Source organism: Phoenix dactylifera, chromosome 8 (genome assembly GCF_051530095.1).
Source record: "Phoenix dactylifera cultivar Ajwa chromosome 8, Ajwa_hap1_PhDact_Kaust_v1.1, whole genome shotgun sequence".
Lineage (NCBI taxonomy): Eukaryota > Viridiplantae > Streptophyta > Magnoliopsida > Arecales > Arecaceae > Phoenix > Phoenix dactylifera.
The window spans coordinates 865,391-887,418 of NC_143197.1; the positions used below are offsets into that span (position 1 = coordinate 865,391).

Consider the following 22,028-nt stretch of genomic DNA (forward strand, 5'->3'; position numbering starts at 1 on the left):
CCAATTCAATTCAAATCCACCTCACACCCAAAATCCATTGTATCGCACGAGGCATGGGTCTAAAGAAACTCATCCGATCAAATCGGGCAAATTATCCGAGGAGCTTGGAGTCTACCGGTTCGTGGTGACCCCATTCAGAGGGTTTCACGTAAATTGGAATTGACTAAGCGTCGGCTACGGCGTTGGAACCGTGAGGTAGTGGGCGATATCTTTAGGAAGTTGGAGGATGTGGAGGCTGCGATTGCTGACTACCAAAGAAGAGGAGACCAGATGGGCGCGCTCCCCGAGGCCGATATGGTCAGCCTTCGAGGACTCCTCGCCACTCACCACTCGATCCTACGGCAACATGAAATCTTCTGGAGACAAAAATCCAGAATTCAATGGGTTAGAGAGGGTGACCGAAACACTAGTTTCTTTCACCGCTCTACGGTTATCAGGAGGCAGAGGAATATGATTCGATCCTTGCGGGATGAGCAGGGCCACCGGGTTGAGGGCGATTCGGCCATCACCCATATCCTGCTTGATTTCTTTCGCTCTCGTTGGACGGAGGATAGTGAGTCCGATCCTGTCGGCCAGCTCCCGAGGGCTGCTTCCCAAATTGATATGACTGAGAACGCTATGTTGGTTCGTCCAGTGACGGAGGGGGATGTGCGTGAGGCTATCTGGGCACTGGGTGCGGATAGGGCCCCTGGTCCAGATGGCTTCCCACCTTTCTTTTTCCGGAGATACTAGGGGATCGTTCGGACTGCAGTGGTGGAAGCGGTCTTGTGTTTTTTCAGTCGGGCAGGTATGCCTGACGACTGGAAAGCCACATTTGTCACGTTTATACCAAAGCGTCAGGACGCGGCCGAGCCGAGTCATTTTAGGCCGATCAGCTTGTGTAATACTTTATACAAAGTTGTGGCAAGAATATTGATGGAGCGTATGAAGCCCCTCCTCTCTGGCATCATCTGTCAGGAGCAGGGTGCTTTTGTGAGAGGTCGGAGTATTTCTGATAACGTTATGGTGGCCCAGGAGATGATGTGGGATCTTCGACGGGCCTCGCAGTGGCGGAGCTTGATGGCCGTCAAGCTAGATATGGAACGAGCTTACGATAGAATCAAGTGGAGTTTTCTTAGGCTAGCTTTGGAGCGTCTGGGGTTCCATGAGACATGGATTGGGTGGGTTCTGGGGTGTGTTCGGGGACTGAGGTTCTCTATCTTGGTCAACGGCTCTCCATCTCCTTTCTTCAGTTCTACTATGGGGCTTCGGCAGGGATGCCCGTTATCTCCGTATTTGTTTATCATTTGCTCTGATGTCTTGTCTCGGGCATTGCGGGCTGCGTGCGCCGCTGGAGAGCTGGGGGGCTATATCCCAGCTCTAGGGGCCCAGCCGATATCACATTTACTCTTTGCCGATGACTGCCTCCTCCTGACCCGGGCTCGCGTAGCGGACGCTCAGGCTATCAGGAGGGTTTTGGCTGCCTACTGCACTGTATCCGGTCAGAGAGTGAATGGCCAGAAATCCTCCATCTCCTTCAGCCCTAGCACGTCACTCGGGGTTCGATGGGGGATTCGGAGGATTCTGGAGATGCCCGAGCAGGACGGGACCTGGACCTATCTGGGTGTTCCGATCTCGGGTAGGAGATTGCGAGTTTCCGAGTGCACTGGGCTGGTGCAGCGGGTTCAGAGTAGACTAGAGGGCTGGCGGGCAGCGTCCCTGTCTATGACGGGCAGAGTCATGCTAATTCGATCTGTACTGGGCTCCATGCCCATCTATCTTATGGCAAGTACGGTGGTGCCAAGGTCTGTTTTATTGAAGATTGAGCGACTTCTTCGGGGCTTCTTATGGGGCTCACATGGAGGGTGTCGTGGGGTGCACATGGTGGCATGGGAGCGTATCTGCCGCCCCCTCAGGGAGGGTGGTCTAGGGGTGGTGTCTCTCCTGGAGAGACGAGAGCTACTTCTTGCCCAGCATGCTTCCCGTTTCATCCTGGAGCCGCAGGGGCTCTGGAGCCGGATTATGACTAGCCGCTATGGGGGGGCAGGCCCGGAGGGCTAGGCCCGAGGAGGGCGGAGATGCTCCTTTCTATGGCGTGAGATAGCGACGTACTTGCCATTGATGTCGAGTCACACCCGATGGCTGATAGGCGACGGACGTAGCATCGATGTAGCTGGAGACCTATGGGTCGACGGCCTCCCTCTGCGGCTTTGGCCGACTACGGTTAGTGTCGAGGCTGGGGAGGGTCTACAGGTTTGTGATATCATGACCCCCGGGGTGGCTGGCTGGGATGAGATTCAGTTGGCCCGTTTGTTCGGGCAGCATTTGGCAGAGCAGGTCCGCTCACTACCATTACCACAAAGTGGCGGACCAGATGTACGTGTATGGGGTTCCTCGACCAGATCCAGGGTCAGGATGGGTGATCTCTCCCATATCCGTCGGCGGAAGTATGAGCCTGGCCTGGATTTTGCCTGGATCTGGCGATTGGGGCTCCACCCGAGGGTTGCGTTGTTCCTCTGGAAGGTGGCCTGGGACCGTCTCCCTACGAGAGCTGTACTCGCAGGTCGAGGTGTGAGGATCCCATTGGTGTGTGGGGCTTGTGGTGTGGCCGAGACGGTGGACCATGCCCTGTTTCGGTGCACATGGGCTAGGGGCACTTGGCGGCTGGCAGAGGTCCCACCGGTGGTATGGCGATGTAGGGACCTGTTCTTACAGGCCATGCGTCTGGGATCGGAGTCCCTGGTGCTTCGTCAGGAGGTCGTCCGAGCTACCTGCATTGCCTACCAGATCTGGTTGGCCAGGAATGCTTGCACCTTCAGCGAACGACGTATGTCGCCGCGATTTATTATCGAGAGTGCCCGCGTTCAGGCGGCAGAGCTGTGTTACACTATCCCTGTTGGAGGGACCTTGATAGCTCGGAACACCTGGAGTTCCCACTCTGCTTCGGCAGTCTCTTGTACGGTGTTTTTCACCTGGGAGCCCTCACCCCCGAGTTTCCTCAAGATCAACTTTGATGGGTCTGTTTTGGATGGTGGTATGCGGGGAGGCGCGGGTTTTGTTATCCAGGACCCGTGTGCCAGGGTTGTGGCTGCCGGTGGCAGTCAGTTATTTGACACTTCAGTTCCAAGTGCGGAGCTGACAGCAGCCTGGGCGAGCCTTCGCCATGCCCGATGTGTCTTACGGGCTAGGTCCATTATCCTAGAGGGTGACTCAGCCACCGTTGTCAGTTGGATCCAGGGGGTCCAAGGCGTGGCGGTTGTGACCATCCCTTGCTTCATGACATTTGGGCTATGGCGAGGGATGGATGGATCTTTCAGGCTAAGCATATTTACCGTGAAGGTAATGGTGCTGCGGATTGGGTAGCTGCGTATGTAGCTTGTCACTCCGGAGGCACCTTATGGATTGGCGATGGGGAGTTGCCCTTGGCACTCTGAGGTATTCTATTTTTTAACCTTATTGGGTGTATCCGGTTCCGTCAGGTCTGATCCACCTGCATTAGCAAAAAAAAAAAAAAATCGGGCAACGACCTGACCAAACTAGACCCATCATGGGTAACTGAATCCCGCACGGCGAAATCCAGCTGGAAAAAATCCTAGTCCCGTTACAGTTCCGTCGCACGCGGAACTCGAGTTCACACGGGAAGCCCCACCATCGGGCTCTGCCCTCCTGCACGGCTTCTAAAGCTCCCTAGTCCCTCTTTTCTTCTATCATCGTCGTCGGAGAGAAACCCCGAGAAGCTCCCACCAATTTCTCCATCCCGCTGCCAAGAGCGGAGCGGAGTTGCGATGCCTTCGATTTTGCGGCCCTCGCGGCAGTCCGATTACGATTGCTTCTCCTCTACTACACCAATCGTTATCGACAATGGCGGTTCCACCTTCCGAATCGGGTATTATCGAAAACCCTAAACCCTAACCAGCAATTCTTCGTTCTTGAATTTGTTGTTGTTTGTTTTTTCTCTTTTCTCCTGTATGAACGATTTCTTCTTCTTGATGCCCCCTTTCTCTTTCTCGTATTCTAGATGGGCGGGAGAGTTGGATCCTCGCGTCACCTTCCGAAACGTTGTCCAGAGGCCTCGCCACAAGACTACCGGTACGCCATTCCCCTCTCCACTTAACCTCGCACTAACTACAGACACATAGCTTCTGTCTTTGTGCTGTTTTACTGAAATCTACCTGGATACTGTGAGTTTTTTTTAATTGTTTCTTGCAAAAAAAATCTTTTTATTTTCCAATCCTCTGATGGCCATCAAGGATTTACATATGCCGACTCTGTTGCATCGGCCGCATCCCAAAGTGCAGGATATTTCAATGAGCGAAGTTGTTCATATTCTTCTTTTTATTGTTACTTTCCTGAGAGAGAGAGAGAGAAAGGGAGGGAGGCTCACCTGTGCTATAATTACCCGAGTCATTTCGTTCTTGTTCTTGTTCTTGTATTATTTTTAAGATTTCCCGTGGCAAGCAAGGGCTGCTGGTTTTGTTAATTATCATTATCGTGAACACTCGGGTAGGTTTTGGTGATTACGATCTTTCTTCTTGGAAAGAGTACTCTTGTTTTTCTTTCAGAATTTCCAACTTAAAGCATTACACTCTGGATTTCTTATCAATCTAAATCTGGCGATCTTCTATAATGCAGGAGAAACTGTTACTATTGTTGGTGATCATGATCCTGCGCTGATGAAGTACTTTGATTACACGCGTACATCTCATCGTTCAGCCTTTGACAGCAACGTTGTCTATCAGTTTGAAATAATGGAATATGTTAGATTACTCACCATACTAACTATTTTTAGGTGGAAATAGTCATTAGAAATTTGATTCAAGAATTTATCTCGCAGAATGGTGCTGCTAGTTGCTTGTTTTTTTATTTGTTTGTTTGCTCAACGAATCACCAATTAGCGATACTATTTATCTTGCTTTTTAATTCCGTGGTCTGATTTGATAATCTGAACTTGCTCTCTTTTTCAGGATAATTCTCCTGATTCCCTTTAAACTGCTGGGTGCTTGGGAAACTCAAGACCAAGTGACCAATGCATTTAATGCATGTTGACTGCTTATAATATATATGTAAAAAATGACTGTATATACTAGAAATGAGAACAGATGACTGTATGATCTAGGAATGCAAATTAGTAAAAATTTTCTATTTTGTGATATGTGAATATACTTTCATGAAGATGTGTGATGTGTACATTTTTTGATGTGACATGGTCCATGTAATTATGCACAGGAAATACTTGACATATAGGTCCTCCAACATAAATTGCAGGTTACAAACTTAAGTTTAACCAGTAAATATTCTCCTATATATAATAAAAAACTCCCATGGTGGAGAGTGAAATGTTCATAAGTTGCTTACCTCAAGAGAGAAGGGAATTTATAAGCATACCCTCTCCTTCCATAGATGTGTCCTGCTCTGTCTATGACATTTCCTGAGACTACACAGAGTAAGGAAAATATCTTTGTTTAGATGATATGAAAATATAGTAAGGTTAGAGGTAGCAAAACTTATAACATTATCATAGCTGCCGACCGCATTGTGATTGTCTAATATGTTTTTAATCTCCTGTCACATCATAGATTTCACATATTAGCTGCTTATTATATTTTCTTCAGTAAAAATCAGGCGCCCTCTACGATGGGCCAGAAATCATCATTAAATTCCTTTCTCTCATACCTTCTGTGCCTTCACAAATATATATTACTCACACTTGCATCAGAAGTGTCCAGTTCTAGTATTTCTAAACCATTCCATATACTATCTATTGTTCTAACTCACAGCATGACTCATGCTTCATTGGAGTATGCAAACTGACCTTTTGCTGATCCTTCCTCTATGCTCATCTCACGTTCATTCTCATGTTTTCATTTGATTAATCTATCAAAATCTTGTCTTCAGGCTTTTTCCTTCTTTTTTTCCTTTTTTTTTGTTATTTTCTTACATGCATCCTTTTTTTTGGTATAGGTCCTTGATTATGGTTTTGAGCGATTGGGTGCCGATGGTTTGCAGGTACATTGGTGTAATATTCATTGCCTGTCATAGGAAATGGTTCAAAAGACGATGATGCTTGTGTGTTTTACTATCTGAATTCCCTTGTTATCAGTCAGTCTTAATTGTTGGTACTAGCCAACTTTTCAGTTTTACAGAGTTACGCATATTTGTTTGGTCTTAGAATACATGATATGCGACATGCTATAACCATTGTTATGTATGAAATTACTATTAGGATTAATACCCATATAGTTCTTTTTTCATCCATTGCTATGGTAAGTGCCATAATTATCTTACTACTTTACACCACTGCAATCTCAGACCTTCTATCTTCCCGAACCTCAGAATTAGATGCTCCACCTTTCCCGACACCATACCATCACCACCTCCATTATGACCATTTCTGCAGTTTAGATCGCATGACCAATTCATTTTTTATATTTACTTATTGCTTTATTCCCCAAAGATTCTACCTCACATTATTCATATAACTTCTTTATGGATTTTTAACTAATATATTCTGTCAACATCCTTTTTCCTTTGTGGCCATGTTGATCGAGATCCTTCTTACAGAACTATATGATTCATATTTTTTAAATTCGTTGTCTTCGTACTCATGTCCCATCTTCTTCCATCTATATTTCCTTAACTTAGCAAATCCATCCTGCACACACACAAAAAATTTTGTCAGCCTATATCAAAAGCTAGGATAGAGGTTCAAGAACAAATTTTGGATACTCTTGTTTTTAGGTTCTAGAGGGTGAGCCTTGGCGCAATGGTAAGGTTGCTCCATTGAGACTAGGGTGTCATGGGTTCGAACACAGAAACAACCTTTCCACATGCAAGGGTAAGATTGCATATATCTGATCCTCCCTAGAACTTGCAGTAGCAGGTTCCATGTGCACTGGGGCATTTTTTCTTTTTTTTAGATTCTAAATCTTATTGTGATACCAATTTATGCTCTTTTTCCTAGATTTGAAATTTGATCTTCTTGATTTACACTAATTCTCTCTCTTGATCTGTGCAATCAATGAAACATACAATAGAGGTGATGTTATTATATTTGTAAAATTTTCTTTTAACAATTGACCGTTACAGACATATCAAAATGATCTGTTCTAATCTGCAAGTTTTTTTGGATTCATTTGTTTATAGTCAAGGTACATATTACGGTATCTAGTACCACCCCGAATAGAACTGGTGGGGAACCGGAATGGTTCACCCTGTTGGCTTGGTAAATGGGCTGAAACTATCAAATAGCTCCTTTCGGTTCACCCGTCGCTCGATCTGCTTACTATTCCACCAAACCCCCACCCCCTCCCCTTCCCACTTGCGCCTCCCATGTGTCTTTCAAAGTCCTTGAAGCCCTATTCCCATTGTGGATTCCATCTCTTCCGGCTCCTTCGTCTCCTCCATTTGATCCGCTTGTGATTGCCCCCCTACACCCTCCTTGCATCCTTTGAAGCCTTGACACCCCCCCCTCAAAAAAAAAAAAAGAAAAAAAGTTGTGGACCCTTCCCTCCTTCAGCCTCTTCTCCTTCTCCGGCCTCTTTCTCTCTCTCTCTCCCCCCCATTCCCTGTCCTTGGCTACAATCGCGGACCTGGGAGGTCTGGCTATGGATCAATCCATGCATGTGACTCCCCCCTCTTTCTCTCTCTCTCCCCCCCCTCCTCCCTCCCTTACCTTCCTCTTCCACCTCTCCCTCTCTCTCCCTCTCCTTCTTCCTGTGTCGATACTCCTCGGAATGGCACGGTATGGACTCATACCATGCCGAACTGGTGGCCGGCTGGTATCCCCTCTGGTACTAATTCAGCATACCTTGGTACATAATTTTTTTAGATTTTGTGGCCCTCAATATAGATTCTCATGTCATTATCTTTTGGGTATTTTCTATGCACAATGTCCATTTCTTCTATATTAACTAGATATCAAACAATGCTTCCTATTCAAACCAATTCTTCAGTAAGATAGAAATTTGACAAAAATAGTTTGTTTTCATTTCTTTTTTTTGCTGTTATACTCACAACTTCATACAACTGTTCTTATGTCAACCTTGAGCTAGGGCAGGTGGATCATCCTATTATGATGACAGAATGTGTTTGCAATCCAATCTCCTCTCGCAGTAAAATGGCTGAACTCCTTTTTGAGACTTATGGTGTACCATCTATAGGTAGAATATCACCTAGAATTTTCTTAGAGTCTATTCTATTCTCTAAGGACATTCTATATTTTATTTTCCCTTTATAATGACATATTATTTCTTGCTTTAATGTGATGTTTGTTATGCTGTCTTGCCATTGCTTATGTTTGAACCATTGGATTGCAGCCTTTGGTGTTGATGCTGCATTCAGCTACAAGTTCAACCAACAGCATGGAATTTGCACTGAAGATGGTCTTGCTGTTTGTGCAGGAGTAACAACAAGCCATGTTATTCCTGTAAGATGCTGGCCTTGTGAAGTGCTGCTTTGACTCGAAAAAAAAAAGCATGCTAACTATTGGTTGCATGTTAACCTGCTTTCACCTATGCTAATAGTACTGATAATGAGTATTACTAAATGATTTAGACCACCTAAACAGAATTAGAACTATGTTGACTCATAAATTGGTGAATTTTTTTTACAGTTTTATATTTATTTTAGTCAAACAATTGAAACCCATCACCTTTTCATTAAGAGTATGAACAATGTTCATCAAAAAAATGGAACGACAAAAGATAAAGCACGAAGGTGATGAAGGTTTCTCACATTATTTTGAAGGGCTTGGTTCTTTCTAGTTGAATTTGTTGAAAGCTGATTGGTTGAACAACAGATTATGCTGTGAGATTTTCTCCCTGTATATTGTTTATTAGGGTTTAGAATATCTTTGTTAGAAACTTATTGAGCTTTTCCCACCTATTTGCTTTGTTATAGAATATTTATCCTTTTCCATGAACAAACCCCAGATGATTTTGACTTGATCTTAAGTTTTCATTGAATACAGCACTTTTATGTGAGCCTAAATGTTGGAGAGAATCACAAAAATGGCTTGATATATGCTGTGGGTATGGGACTCTGAACTTCTGCACCATAGCTTTTACCATCATTCCCACGGTCATCTATATTGAATTTATTCTTGGACATTGACCATCTTGTTGGCTGTAATTTGTATTGCCCCCCCCCCCCCTACACTTTATTTTATTGCCTTGTTCTCTTTAACCTTTTCACTTGTTAGGAGTTTTTTCCTTTGGAGAAAAATCAACTATTATATTATATTTAATTATAAAGGGTTTTCCCAGAACAATTCTTTTTTCACAGAACCAAGTAAAATTTATCGCATGAATATATAAATAGAGATCTTATAACCTCACACACTTTTTTTTAAGAAAAGCAGTAGAAAATATTAAAGTATTGACATCAAAAGAATGAAGCAGAGCAAGATGACTCTATGCTCTGGTTCAGAAAAGAGAAAAGGGTCTCATTTGATTTGCTTTTCCATATGACATTAATCAATTTAACAAATCCCATTACATTCTGCTTAAAATGTATTGCAGATATTGGATGATAGTGTATTCTCTATTATACGACTTCAAGGATGACATTAGTTTTGCTTCTTTTTTTTTCTGCAGATAATATGCATTTTTGCTATACATGGTTGTGTTTTACTCTTGCTGGTTTTGTTATATTCTATGTAGTGTGAGAATGATCTCTCTAGATTTTATCTTGGATTTGTCATATGTTAAATTGTTACATCATGCACAAAAAATAGTATATGCCTCTAGATGTTCTCATGTATAATTAACCAGAACACTTTTAGCAAGTAATGGCTTATGCATGAAACAACATGTGTGCATGCATGCTTGCATACACGCTTTTTATACTCAACTGAATTTTGTCCTTACGAGTTGGAGCCTCACCATATATGGTCTTTTAGTTTATTAAAGGGGAGCCTGTTTTGGAAGCATGCTGCAGAACAAATATTGGAGGGTATCACGTTACTGACTATCTGAGGCAGCTTCTTTCCCTCAAGTACCCCTATCACATGTATGTGTGTATCTTACTGCACGTTAGATCTAATTTATTTGACATCGAACTATTCCTTTCTGGGTTAGCTTGCAATTTTTATGCCTAAATGTGCTACCACAGGTCCAGCATAACATGGGAGAAGGCCGAGGAGCTAAAGATGGAACACTGTTATGTAGCTTTGGATTATGCATCAGAACTTGAAATATTTCAGGTTGGCAACTTGCTGTTTTTCCCCCTGTTTTTCATGCTCTTTTTTTGACCTTTTTTTGGTTTTGGTAGACTAAATTTAAGCTTAAAGGGATCAGAGTATTCCCTACCATACTATCCTGGGAGAATACCATTCTCTGGTACAACAGAAGGTCTGGGCAAAGCTGGCTCTTCTGGTCCCTTCTCTTGCTAGTGCCATCATATTTTGAATATATTCCTCTGATCTGGACTCTCCCTTTTCCTCGTTAATCTCCATTATTGCTTGTTGCAAATAGTTATCGGATATATAAAGTCTTTTAGGACTTTTAGAAGTAGATAACAGGGTGGAACAAGTCAGCTGATTTTTTGAAGACTTAATTTGATGCAATGTGCCCGTTTGAGCATGCAAGTACTCATTCTGGAGCAAGTTCAAGGCTCTTTCTTTTTTGAGTTGATTGTTTTATGTTCAAATAGTGTTCTAGAATCTGTACACAAGATTGATATAGAGTTTGGACTGCACTGTGATATTTTCTGTTTTTTTTTTTTGTCATTTTTGGGTTGTTTTAGGTGGTAAGTTTCTTGACGTATTGTCTAGGTGATTTTTGTTGCATAATTGTTACATTGCATGGAGGGGTGGTGATACGCTCGTGGGTGCTGGTTTTACATGTAGGAGGTTAAAAGAACCTGAGCAATGCCTATCATTTCATGAATCACATGGGGACCAGGAAACAGGGGGACTGGTGAGGCATATGATTATCTGGTGATTTTCACCTAAAAACTCCATACCTCTGTAATTTTTATAAAAAATATATGTTTGTGTGTACTATTTGGCTCTTTGGTATGGCTTTGAGATGTGCTGTGCTACCTACATCAAAAGTTATGACCTTCACAGTTCATCTAGACTTTTTTCACAGTCCAGGAAAATTTTGGAGGGCTGTTCCTAAGTTGCATGATTGCAACAGGGTAGATCCTTACCTGCTGATCAACCATATAAAAAGATTCGTGGCAAGCACCTTTATATAGGATTGAGATCATGATAAGGTGCTCATAAATGTGATTTTGGATCCTCTCCAATCATGGATGATCCAGAGAGGTCCAGTTCATATCGCCTGCAGTCCATGTACTGCAGAATGGCATTACTTTCAGATCATTTCCAGTTCAATCACGTGCAGTTAATACTTAAAGAAACAATAAGTGATTAAACTAGATCTCTCTAGTGAGTAGATAGCATCCAACCTCGAAATCTGCTCAGTCCTCTCACGAAGCCCTATTTTGTGTTGCACTATGCAGTCATGCCCATCTTTTGATGAGAGTAGCTCCCCATTGTTTGATGAGAGTAGGCTTGGGTGGTGTTGGTGTTGGTGGATAATATGAGGCATTGAATGGGTAAGTCACCATTCTTTTAAATGGATCATGAACGTATTTTATTTAGAAGGTTTTGGATAATGGTGTGTATTATACAGGAGGTTTCTATCGAACTCAGGTTCCATAAAAACACAATGATGAAGGAATTTAGGGTTTTGACGTGTATACCCTTATAAATATCTGAAATTGAGACCTTACAAATTCACTATTCACATGTATGCCCTTATAAATTTTTTTCCATCTATACCCTTGTAAATATCTAAAATTACATGTCTACCCTCACAAATTTGCTATTTACATTTATATCCTTATAAATTGTTTCTTTTTGCATGTATGCCCTCACAAATCTGCTATTAATGCGTATGCCCTTATAAATTATTTTTTCTACATCTTCCCTTAATTAAGTTAAAGGTATACATCCAAAAAGAAATACTTTATAAGGGTATAAATACAGGGTATAAATGGAAGATATTTATTAAAGTATATATGTGAAAAGAAATAATTATAAGGATATTCATGTAAACAGCAAATTTGTGAGGGTATACACATAATTTCAGATATTTATAAGGGTATACGTGCAAAAAATCCTATAATTTATGATTATGATTTTGCTTATCTAAGTACTTGAACAGCTTTGTTGTCATCTGGACATGGTCATTCTAGCATATGTTCTCAATCTTCATCAAGTGAATTTTGATGCATTCAGTATGGGAAGAGTATTAGGGGCATTAATCATAAATAGGCTTGTTCTGTTTGCATACATTCACCATTTTGTTGTGTTGTATAGACATGCCATGGCTCGCTGTTACTGTTGGGTTAGGAATTTGTGCTTTTCCATTTTTTTTTTTTTTTCGCGGCGGGCGGGGGGGGGGGGGGGGGGGGGCAATTAAAGTCAATCATACAAGAGATGCTAATCTGTAGTAGTAACAATAATAGTTATTATAATGCATGATTCAATTCAACGATTAACATCTACTTGAATACCGTCGAAAGACTAGTGTACCTAAAAGTTGGTCTAATGTACCTATAATTAGCATGTATTTTCAAGTTGCAGTCATTGGACAAAGTGACAGCATCATTTCAAGTCTGAAATATTTTTAGGATCCAATGGAAAGTATTTCTTGTAGACCAGGGAAAAGGAAATGCTCACACAAATTACAAAAGGAATGCAAGAAAATACATGAAAATCACATATGTAGTTTCCATGGGATTGTTAATCTACCCTGTAACAATTTGGAGCCCTAGATATCCCTTGATAAAGAACAGAAGCTCTATTAGAAGATGCCACAAAAGGGGACAAAAAAAATCTTGGCCAAACAAAGATCAATGGAGGTTGCTATCCTTCTATTTCTTCTTCAAATATTCATTAGAGTTTTCTTTTGAAAATATGTGATCGGGATTTAGGAGAATCATAGCACCACTTTTTTTTTGCGAGAAATTGGACAAAGTCCAGCTTGAATTTTATCACCATTGGATGGGGATTAGAATGTGATATGTGGTGGGGCCCACCCCCACCTCAACAAGTAAGAAATAACTATGATGTGCTGGGACTAGAGAGGACCGTAGGGAGCAAGGTTTCAAATATCTGTATTGGACCTTGTAACCGTTTTTTGCTAGAATGGTATGGGTACCGGGTGCTGGCACACAGTATGGGACTACTTTCTATATGTATCGATGCTGGAAACCTATCGGAAAGTCTACAGTACTGTTTGTTCCGTCCCGTTCCGATAGTATTTGAAACCTTGATAGGAAGTGAGTTTGGATGAAAGATGCTATACCTAAGAAGAGTTCCAAATGGTGGTTGCATCTAACAAGAACTGTCATCAAACTATCAAAGCCCTGAAGAGAAGTTCCTTCAACAAATTTCCATGCCTATGACTCGAATCCTGTTAATTTCCAGATTTTCAGGGACAGTTGCCCTGCCCTGCTTCCCCACCCTTCATTTGGCACTGATGCTTACATAGGAAGCACTGTGCATACATCACATGTATACCACGCCTCTTCAATATTTCTCATTACTTGTGTGTTTTGTCATGGGCCTACTTGTCATTATCATGGGAGGAAAACAAATTGGCACTTTTTAGGGGTTCCTTAGATCATGTATCATTTCCTATGTGTTGCAGTAATTGCCCATCTTGCTAAGTCAATCACAATGCATCCATTTAGCTACTAGAAAAGGCATTCAATTCTTTATTAACTTCCATTTGTACTTGTACCAAGCAAAATTTATTCAACTTTCCATGCGCTTGCTTCTAAGCGCCCACCATCTCTAAAAAGACATTATTTTGACATATGTCTTGTTGCCCCACTAGGGTCTTATTTAGATGGTTTTATGTGCAACGAATGTTTGAGGTGGTGCCAAACGGGACACTTGCACTTGTGTGAAATAGCTAAAATGAGAGGAATGCTGATAATCCACTTTGGACACGGTATTGCTTGTGGTAAACTTGGTGCTTGAGAGTTCACTAAGATGGCCGTAATGGAATTTGGTACCTGCAGAGTTTGAATCCGAGGTGGCTACTTTGCAATGATAGAACAATGTCAGGTTAGGTGGTAATATGCTACTTGATGATATTGATGATTTGCTGACGGGCTGCATTAATATGTGGATGTAATATCTTCTGTCAGAAAAGGTTGGCTGCCAGGCTCTCAGAGGGGCCTGCATGATGTATAAACTAAAGTTTGGAGAAGTTAGTTATTGAACTTCTGAGCCTGCCAAGATGGTCAGGTCTGACCATCCACTTCTAGTTGGATTAATATACTGTTTACCTTTTGCATTAATATACTGAATTGCAGAAATATGGCGTCCAGTAGTAGTGAATGATGGAAAATACTTTATAGTTCTAGGATAGGTGCGAGAAGGCTTCCACACACTATTTGATCCATATTGCACCTGCTTGAACTTGTACTGTTTCTCTGATAAAATCTACTTCTGGTGCAGAAAGGGAAGAAAGAAGCTGAAGAAAAGACCAGGAGTTGGCAGCTACCATGGGTTCCTCCCCCACAGGAAGAGGCACCGTCTGAAGAAGAACTTGCAAGAAAGGCAGCTTTAAAGGAAAAACAAGGCCAAAGATTGCGAGATATGGCTGCAGCAAAGAGATCGATTAGAATAACAGAGTTGGAAAATGAACTACATGGTTTGAAAGATCTACTGCAGCAGCTTGATCAGGCGGAGGAAACCGAAATTTCATCTATTCTATCCAAAACAGGGTATGACTCCAGGCAAGAAATTGAGTCTGCTACTCAAAAAATAACACAATCCTTAAGGAAAGCAAAGGGTGAGCAGAATGAAACTGAGGAGAGAATAGATGCTTCATTAGCAGAAAAATATCCACTCACCAATGTCCCTGATGACATGTTGACACCAGAGCAGGTGTGCCAAGCTCTATATCCAATCCTTTTTTATGAATATCTTTTTAAATAAACTATATCTGGCGCAAATAGTGCTGCTATAAACTATATTTTCGAGATTGTGGGCATTTGTCATCCCTGATAGCTGTTCTGCTATTAGTAACTTTTGGAGAATAGATCACAGCCTGCTTTCGAATTTTAATAAAATGTTGACATTTTTTTTTATGTGGCAGCTAAAAGAAAAAAGGAAACAGATGTTTCTCAAGACCACATCTGAGGGTAGATTGCGTGCTAAACAGAAACGCTTTGAAGAGGAATCAATGCGGGAGAAGCAGAACCAACAAGAAGAAGAAAAACGCTTGTATGCTATCGTGTTTCTTAACAATTCTGAAATTTCTGCACGGAGGTCCCTTGATTTTTCTAGGAAACTATTTCTTTGGGAAGAAATTAAAATGAATGATCTGTATGTTCATGTTAAATCTTTCGCAATAAATACATGAATATCCTTTGCCTGCTTCTATCTTTTCTGTTATTGTAATATTAAGTAGATACTTGGCTTGGTTTATCCAGGTGTCCCAATGTATTTGAGAATTCAGCCACCATGCCCTTGCCCGCTCAAACAAACACAGTTACAAGGAAAATAATGTCAAAATACATTGACTTCTAGAGGCTTGAAAGATTAGTGATACTTTTTTGAAATCCTGCACGACTTGTTCTGTTCTATGAAAGAAGAAAACAGCATGATATGTTGATGCTTTGTTAGATTGATCCCTCTATGTAGACTAGTATTGTTTAGCACTTAAAATATTAAAGTCTTAAATGCCTTTTTTATCTTTAAAACATTTAGGTGTCTTAATTGCCATATTGCTGACATAATCATGCTACTTTAACCATGCTTGTAATGTCATGTCCAATGCTGAAAAGTGTTAGCACTTTGGAAATCATGTTGGCTTAAGTGTCCCAGTGAAGCCCTATATCTTTTTTTTTTGTTTTAAGAAATTAGAGTTTTCTAGCTTAAGTATCATTACAAATATCAACCTATAATTAGTTCAGCTAAATTATGTCTTTTCTTGATTCCTAGTTATGTTTATATTTTTTGTATATTCAAATGCAGAGAGAACCCAGAGCTGTACCTGGAACAATTACATTCTAGATTTAGGGAACTCACTGAAAAAGTTGAGCAGAGGAAACGGTTGAAGACAAATGGTGCCCGCACGAACGGTAATCAGAATTTGTCAGGTGGTGTTGGCCGTGGTGAGCGTTTGAATGCAGCTCAAAAAGAAAGGATGCGCCTCTTGACTACTGCAGCATTTGATCGGGGAAAAGGTGAAGACACTTTTGGAGCTAGGGATGAAGATTGGCAACTCTACAAACTGATGAGCAAAGACAATGACGATGAAGAAAATGGGCAAGAGGAGGATGAAGCAGAACTAGCACGTGTTACCTCTAGGCTTCAGGTTAGTTTCCTGCTATTGCTGGTGTTTGTTTACAATTGGCTAGTATTGTTCTCTCTCCCCCCACCCCTTCATGAAGAAGAGACTCGTGCTGTGGGTAGCCCTCTGCAAAATGCGCCCAACATCCCAAATCCCTTGGAAAGGTGGGATTTGAACCCAGGTCTTTTTATATAACTGCCAAGAGACCTGAATACTCTAGCCTGCAATATTTCCAAGTTAATAATCTTTAAAGTTTAAACTAATATCCTACTAAACTTGTGCTTTCCAAGTCAAATTGTTGATGACTAGTTACCTGGATGACAGATGCTCTTAATTTATTTAATATTTTAATTTTTTGGGGAAAAATCCTGATGATCGAACCAAATTGTTATATGATTAATTGGTTATCTTTACGATTATGGGAAAACTACTGATCATCTCTGCAACAATTTCTAGCTGGATCTTTTCTTTTGGTTGAATTCTTGAATATCTTTGGAACCGCGCAGCCACTTGTCTTTTGGGTGATAATGATAATTTAAACAACAACTGTAATTTGTAAACTTTTTATCCAGAATAAGGTAAGTGGAGGCCTCGGACAGTATACTTGGATGCACTTTTCCCCTTTATTCATGGATTATATACTCAATGCTTCGTTTTTTGTTCACATTTAGTTGAGCGAGGAGAATGGTTTCTCATCAAAATGTAGGTAGGTTGTTAAAAATTTGGGCTCAATGACATTGTACAACTTGAACTTGTTCACAGATTTGCTTCTGCCTCCAAACAGTGCTTAAAATTGAAGCGGGAATTTTCTGCAATCAGAGATAGATGCAAAAATGAATTCACATAGCTTTAAGGACTAGTTTGGTTCGCGGGAAAAATTCTCACCGTAATATTTTTTCTAGGAATATGATTCCTGGGAATGTCATGCATGAAAAAATGGTTTTGGCATGTTTGGTTGATCATGAAAAAGTGGCACATTTTAGAGTTGCTTATATTTGGTTGAGCATCTATTTTTCTGAGAAAGTTGTATGAAATACCTATTATATTCTTAATAAAGAGAAAGACTTTATCCATAAATTTTGATTGCTTAAGGGTACTGTTGGGAAAAAAGAGAGACACCAATTCTCAACCAGTGGAAAAGTAGTTTTTTCATGTCCCCTATGGGTTTTTCTTTCTCATGAAACATGGGAATCTTATTTCCATGGGAATGCTATTTTCCCATTTCTTTTCTTTGAAAACTCCAACTAAACAAGAGTCATATTTTTATTTTCCTGTTGACCATACTTTCTCCTCTTCTTTTCCCGCGAACCAAACGAGCCCTAAGTATTTTTTTGAGTTAAATTAAGATGTACTTGGAAGAGCTAGTTTGATAATTCCTTAAACATGGGTTTTAGCCTTAGTAAATTGTAACAAAAGTCAGGTTTTAGCCTTTGTAGAAGATCTAATTGAGCATGATTACTTAGAAAAGTCTTAGTTTAGTTATTGGTTATCTTCCCTGAGTTTTGAAGTGATCTATGGTTATCTGTGCATAGGCTTTATATGTCAGATTTTATAAGACAGTCCGTTTATTGGTTAAATGTGATCTTCTAATCACCCTCCTCTCTCCCCCCCCCCCCCCCCCCCCCCTTCTCTTCTCTATTTCCTCCCTTCTCATCCTCCTCTCTACCACCTTATTGATTCCTGTTCACCCTGTTACTTTGTAGTTGATTTTGTTTTTGGCATTCTTCACCTTTATCTTCCACCTTCATCATTCTTGTCACCATTATTGTTGTTCTTCGTAAGAATCAGATATGTTGCTCCATTTCTAGTTTGAGCTTCAATTCCCTCATTTTGCAACTGCGAGGTATTTATGCAAAAGCCGCTTAGCATTTGCAACCAAATTTGTGTTAGATATTATCCGTTTGGTAGCTGCAAACAAAGCGTCAAGGTCGATTTGCCCTTGTGATGAACTCAATTATTAATTTACTCAGCCGGGGTGGTAATTTCTGGCTAATTTACCAGAATGTCACTTTCAAAGAGAACATATTTCCTTAACATAAAATGATTAATTTTTTAAAATCTGTTGTCCATGGTCCTTTGTTGTTAGGTTGAGAATCAGACATAAGCTATGTTAGTCCATTTTTCTTGTTTAAATTTGATAGTTCTAAATGGAAATTTTAAAACTCTTTGGGATGGGTTGGATTTGCAGTCTGGACCGGATGAGCTCTGGTCAGTGTTGGAGAAGGGGAGGTGTGAAAGAGGAGACAAAAATGAAGAAGCATAGATAGAGGTCCCCAAAACGTATCTCAACATTACATCATTGGAGAATAATGTAGGGCCTCTGAAGTGGATCCCAACACACAAGGCTTATTACCTATCACTGTATAGCATTTATCAAGGATTTGGGTGGCAATGGTGCAGGGTCTGTGCCAGCTGGCATGTACAATAGTGGGCTAGTACTGGCGCACAGCATAGCACAGCACAAGCCTTGCAGGTGTGTGACCAGCTAGCCCTCTGGCAACTGCTTTTAGAACTTTGGTCTTCAGTAATGTTAGTCTTTGCCTACTAAAAACTGTAAGATTGCAAATATAATGCAAGGTCTTTTTTTTGTAAATATCTATATATTTTCCTATTTAGGGGCACAAAGCTGATCCATGCTGCAAAGCACAAACTCACAATGGTTATCTGCTCACTATGTCTTTGTTCCTCAGCATTGCTGTCATTCACACTACTATAATTCTGTTGGTATGCTTTCTTTTTATTGCTAGTTGAAGACTTGTTAAGGCATTTTTAGATGAAGCACCCTTCTCTGTCTGCTCAAACAAACTCAGATATTTCATGTGAGAACTCAGATATCCAGACAGCGCCATGCTTGTTTGCAGCCTGGATGGCGAGCCAGTCAGTGACTTGGTTTGCCTCCCTGTACACATGGGAGATCTTACATGCTTCACTGTTTGGATCATACTCCAAACATCCAAAAAATTGGCTGGCACGATCCATTTGATTCAAGGCATTGGGTTAGCCAGTGATTTCCTTTGAGGCGATTCATATGCTTTCTTCAGTTGTCCTGTTTGATGAAGAAACTATGTTGCAAAAACATTATAAAAAGCTCTTTTTTTTAAAAAAAAAATATTTCTAAAAAAAATGGTTTCTGTAAATCTACACGCAATTTTGTCTGTTTGAGTAGTTCCTCATGGGATTTCTGGGGAACTAGTATATGTTTACGAGTATGGCGGCTGCAGGATATATTCCTGTACCTTAAGGTTCCTCTTATGGTTGCATAAGTTCGATTTTGAAATATCACCTTGGATTGAACCAGCTGAATAAGATATGTGTTCTATAATTTGGGTTATCTGATCCGACTTGATTGCATTTCTTGTCTATGTAATGTCAAGTTATTGATAAGGTTAATATCATTGGACTTTTTAGTCTTTCTTTGTTTTTCTTTTTTCAGTTAGACCAGTTCTTGTGCTGGTTCAGTTTTGCTAGGCGGGGATCCAACATGTTTAGATAAGGAATTCAGTTTTAGACTCAGGCTAGTATCTGTTGCATGCTGCTTTACTTGGCTGATATGTAGATCTGCCAATAATTCTTATATTCTTCTAGATATTGTTAGCTATTGGTTTCTATGACATGAATATTTTTCCTGTATGTGAAATCCATTGAGCTATAATTTTGAACCATATACTGACGCACAAACTTAATTATAAATATTTTTTGATATCTAGACAAGCTATTTGGTACAAATTACAAATTACAAACCCTGACACATGAACTTAGTTATCAATTAATGATATTTGATATTCAGACAAGCTATTTGGTACCAAATTACAAACCCTAAACAGAAGTTCAGGTTAGCCTGCATTGCGTAAGCAAGGATTCGCTCTTCAAAGTAGTTTGGATTGGTCCTGAATCTCCTGATGAATGATTGGTATCACCTTCAGATGTAATCTGTTTATCCTTTTGCAGGATATTGACCCTACTTTTGTTGCTAAATCTGATACGGTGCCACTTCAAGGGACCCCTGAACTCCCCCGGTTCCGCCCTCTCACTGCGGAAGATTTCCAGATTGTTATTGGTGTTGAACGTTTTCGATGTCCTGAAATCCTATTCCAGCCCAACATGGTCGGAGTCGATCAAGCTGGCCTTGATGAGATGGCTGGAGTGTCATTTCGGAGGCTGTCTACAGTAGATGATGCTGTTAAGGATCGCATCAGTAATTCAGTACTTGTTACTGGTGGCAGTTCTCTCTTCCCTGGTTTGATGCCTCGCTTGGAAGCTGGAATCAGGCAAATTCGCCCGTACCTCTCCCCTTTAAAGGTTGTAAGAGCATCAGATCCAATATTAGATGCATGGAGAGGTGCAGCAACCTATGCAGCTTCTCTACAGTTTGCAACACAGACGTTTAGCATGCAAGATTACTATGAGAAAGGTGAAGGCTGGCTTCGGCAGCACCACATCCAGTACACTTTATAATGGTCTTAGCAATGAAGGAAATGAGGCTATGATGGATAATTTTTAGAAAGCTCTTGTTACTTAAGTGCAGTTTATTTCATTACGTGCATGGCCTTAAATCTTTTAGTTAAAGTTGTAGATGTCTCACATATCTGCTTCGATGACAAGCATGCGGAGCTGATATATCTCTATTAACTTTATTAAGATATTGCTGATTGGATGGTGTTTCCATGGCTAACTATTAATCATATTGCTTTTTTTTTTCTTAATAAAATAGATAATCTAATATGTATTCGCCTGAAGGTTATGACAATCTGTGGCTATACCCATGTCAGCATGCGCAAGGTGGTTCTTCATTACTAGACTTTTCTATTAAATTATACATGAATGCTTCTCCAGTATATATAAATCCTTCTCCAGGATTTCTTGTAATTGATTGGATATATTGCATGATAATTAATGCAAGATGGACTCTGTGACCGTTTCTGTGAACTTTTAAGGAGAGAATTAGTTTTGCATTTTGCTGTAAACCCTTTAAAGCAGTGATGGCAGAACTGATCTGAATCGGATGGTTTGGTTTGTAATGAATCGTACTGGGATAAAGCTGCTCAGGTTGGTTTGCATATAAAATCTCTCCCACCTTTGGTGGTTTGAGATTCTCTCTCGTTCGCTTGCATCGTCGATGCTGCTTTCGATGGTATTGACACCATTACACATTGCTTGCTTCTCCCTCGTCAACATCGGCTATCACCGGTAAATTCCTTCTTTCTTGCTCTCTTCTCTTGCTAGGGTTAGGGTTATAATTCCTTCTTTTTTTCCTGTGTGTCCTTGTTGAAGCTTTTGTCAATCGTCATTGTCGTGGCCTTTATCCTCGTTGAAGCTCTAATCTGCTGAGTCTCTCTCTCCATCTCCATGTTTTGGTATATTCTGCCATGGTATGTTAAGGAGTTGTACCAATCGGTATAGTTCATGATATTGGTTTGACGAATATTATGTTGAAGAGTGATGTAAGTTTTAAGAAAGCTCATTGCCAGTAGTAAGCCTAAAAGCTTCCAACTTTTCATGCAGCGGAACTGTTAGCTCCCCAGGGGAAAAAATTGATTTTTACCGAGAGTATAACTAGCGTATAATTGGGTAAAGCTTGTGAGTTTGATATCATACTCGAGTGCTGTATGCAGTTTAACAAAATTTCCTAGCATCATGGCTTTCTATATCATTGATCTCCTTATAATTGATGTAAACTATTGGTATATAGTTCGACCTTTTCTGTTTGCATGTACTGCAAGGCAG

General features: G+C 40.7%; 1 protein-coding gene across 5 annotated transcripts; it reads left to right on the top strand.

Moving 5' to 3' along the window:
• Positions 1-3,611: 3,611 nt before the first annotated feature.
• On the top strand, positions 3,612-21,012 carry ARP5 (actin-related protein 5). 5 transcript variants are annotated; one of them, XR_015967692.2, is made up of 13 exons: positions 3,612-3,865; positions 3,998-4,068; positions 4,612-4,736; positions 5,941-5,985; positions 8,036-8,138; positions 8,295-8,404; positions 9,878-9,987; positions 10,090-10,180; positions 14,462-14,893; positions 15,105-15,232; positions 15,986-16,328; positions 18,493-18,777; positions 20,253-21,012. XR_015967692.2 is itself a non-coding variant. In XM_008779087.6 (12 exons), the coding sequence occupies exons 1-12, from the start codon at positions 3,765-3,767 to the stop codon at positions 20,757-20,759; spliced, it is 2,166 nt and encodes a 721-aa protein (XP_008777309.2). In that variant the 5' UTR covers positions 3,612-3,764; the 3' UTR covers positions 20,760-21,012. The 5 variants fall into 5 exon arrangements, 4 of the variants coding, with proteins under 4 accessions (XP_008777309.2, XP_088558372.2, XP_008777311.2 ...); XM_008779087.6 differs by lacking the exon at positions 18,493-18,777; XM_008779089.6 differs by lacking the exon at positions 18,493-18,777 and having other exon boundaries at positions 3,680-3,865; positions 8,031-8,138.
• The last annotated feature ends 1,016 nt before the right edge of the window (positions 21,013-22,028 follow it).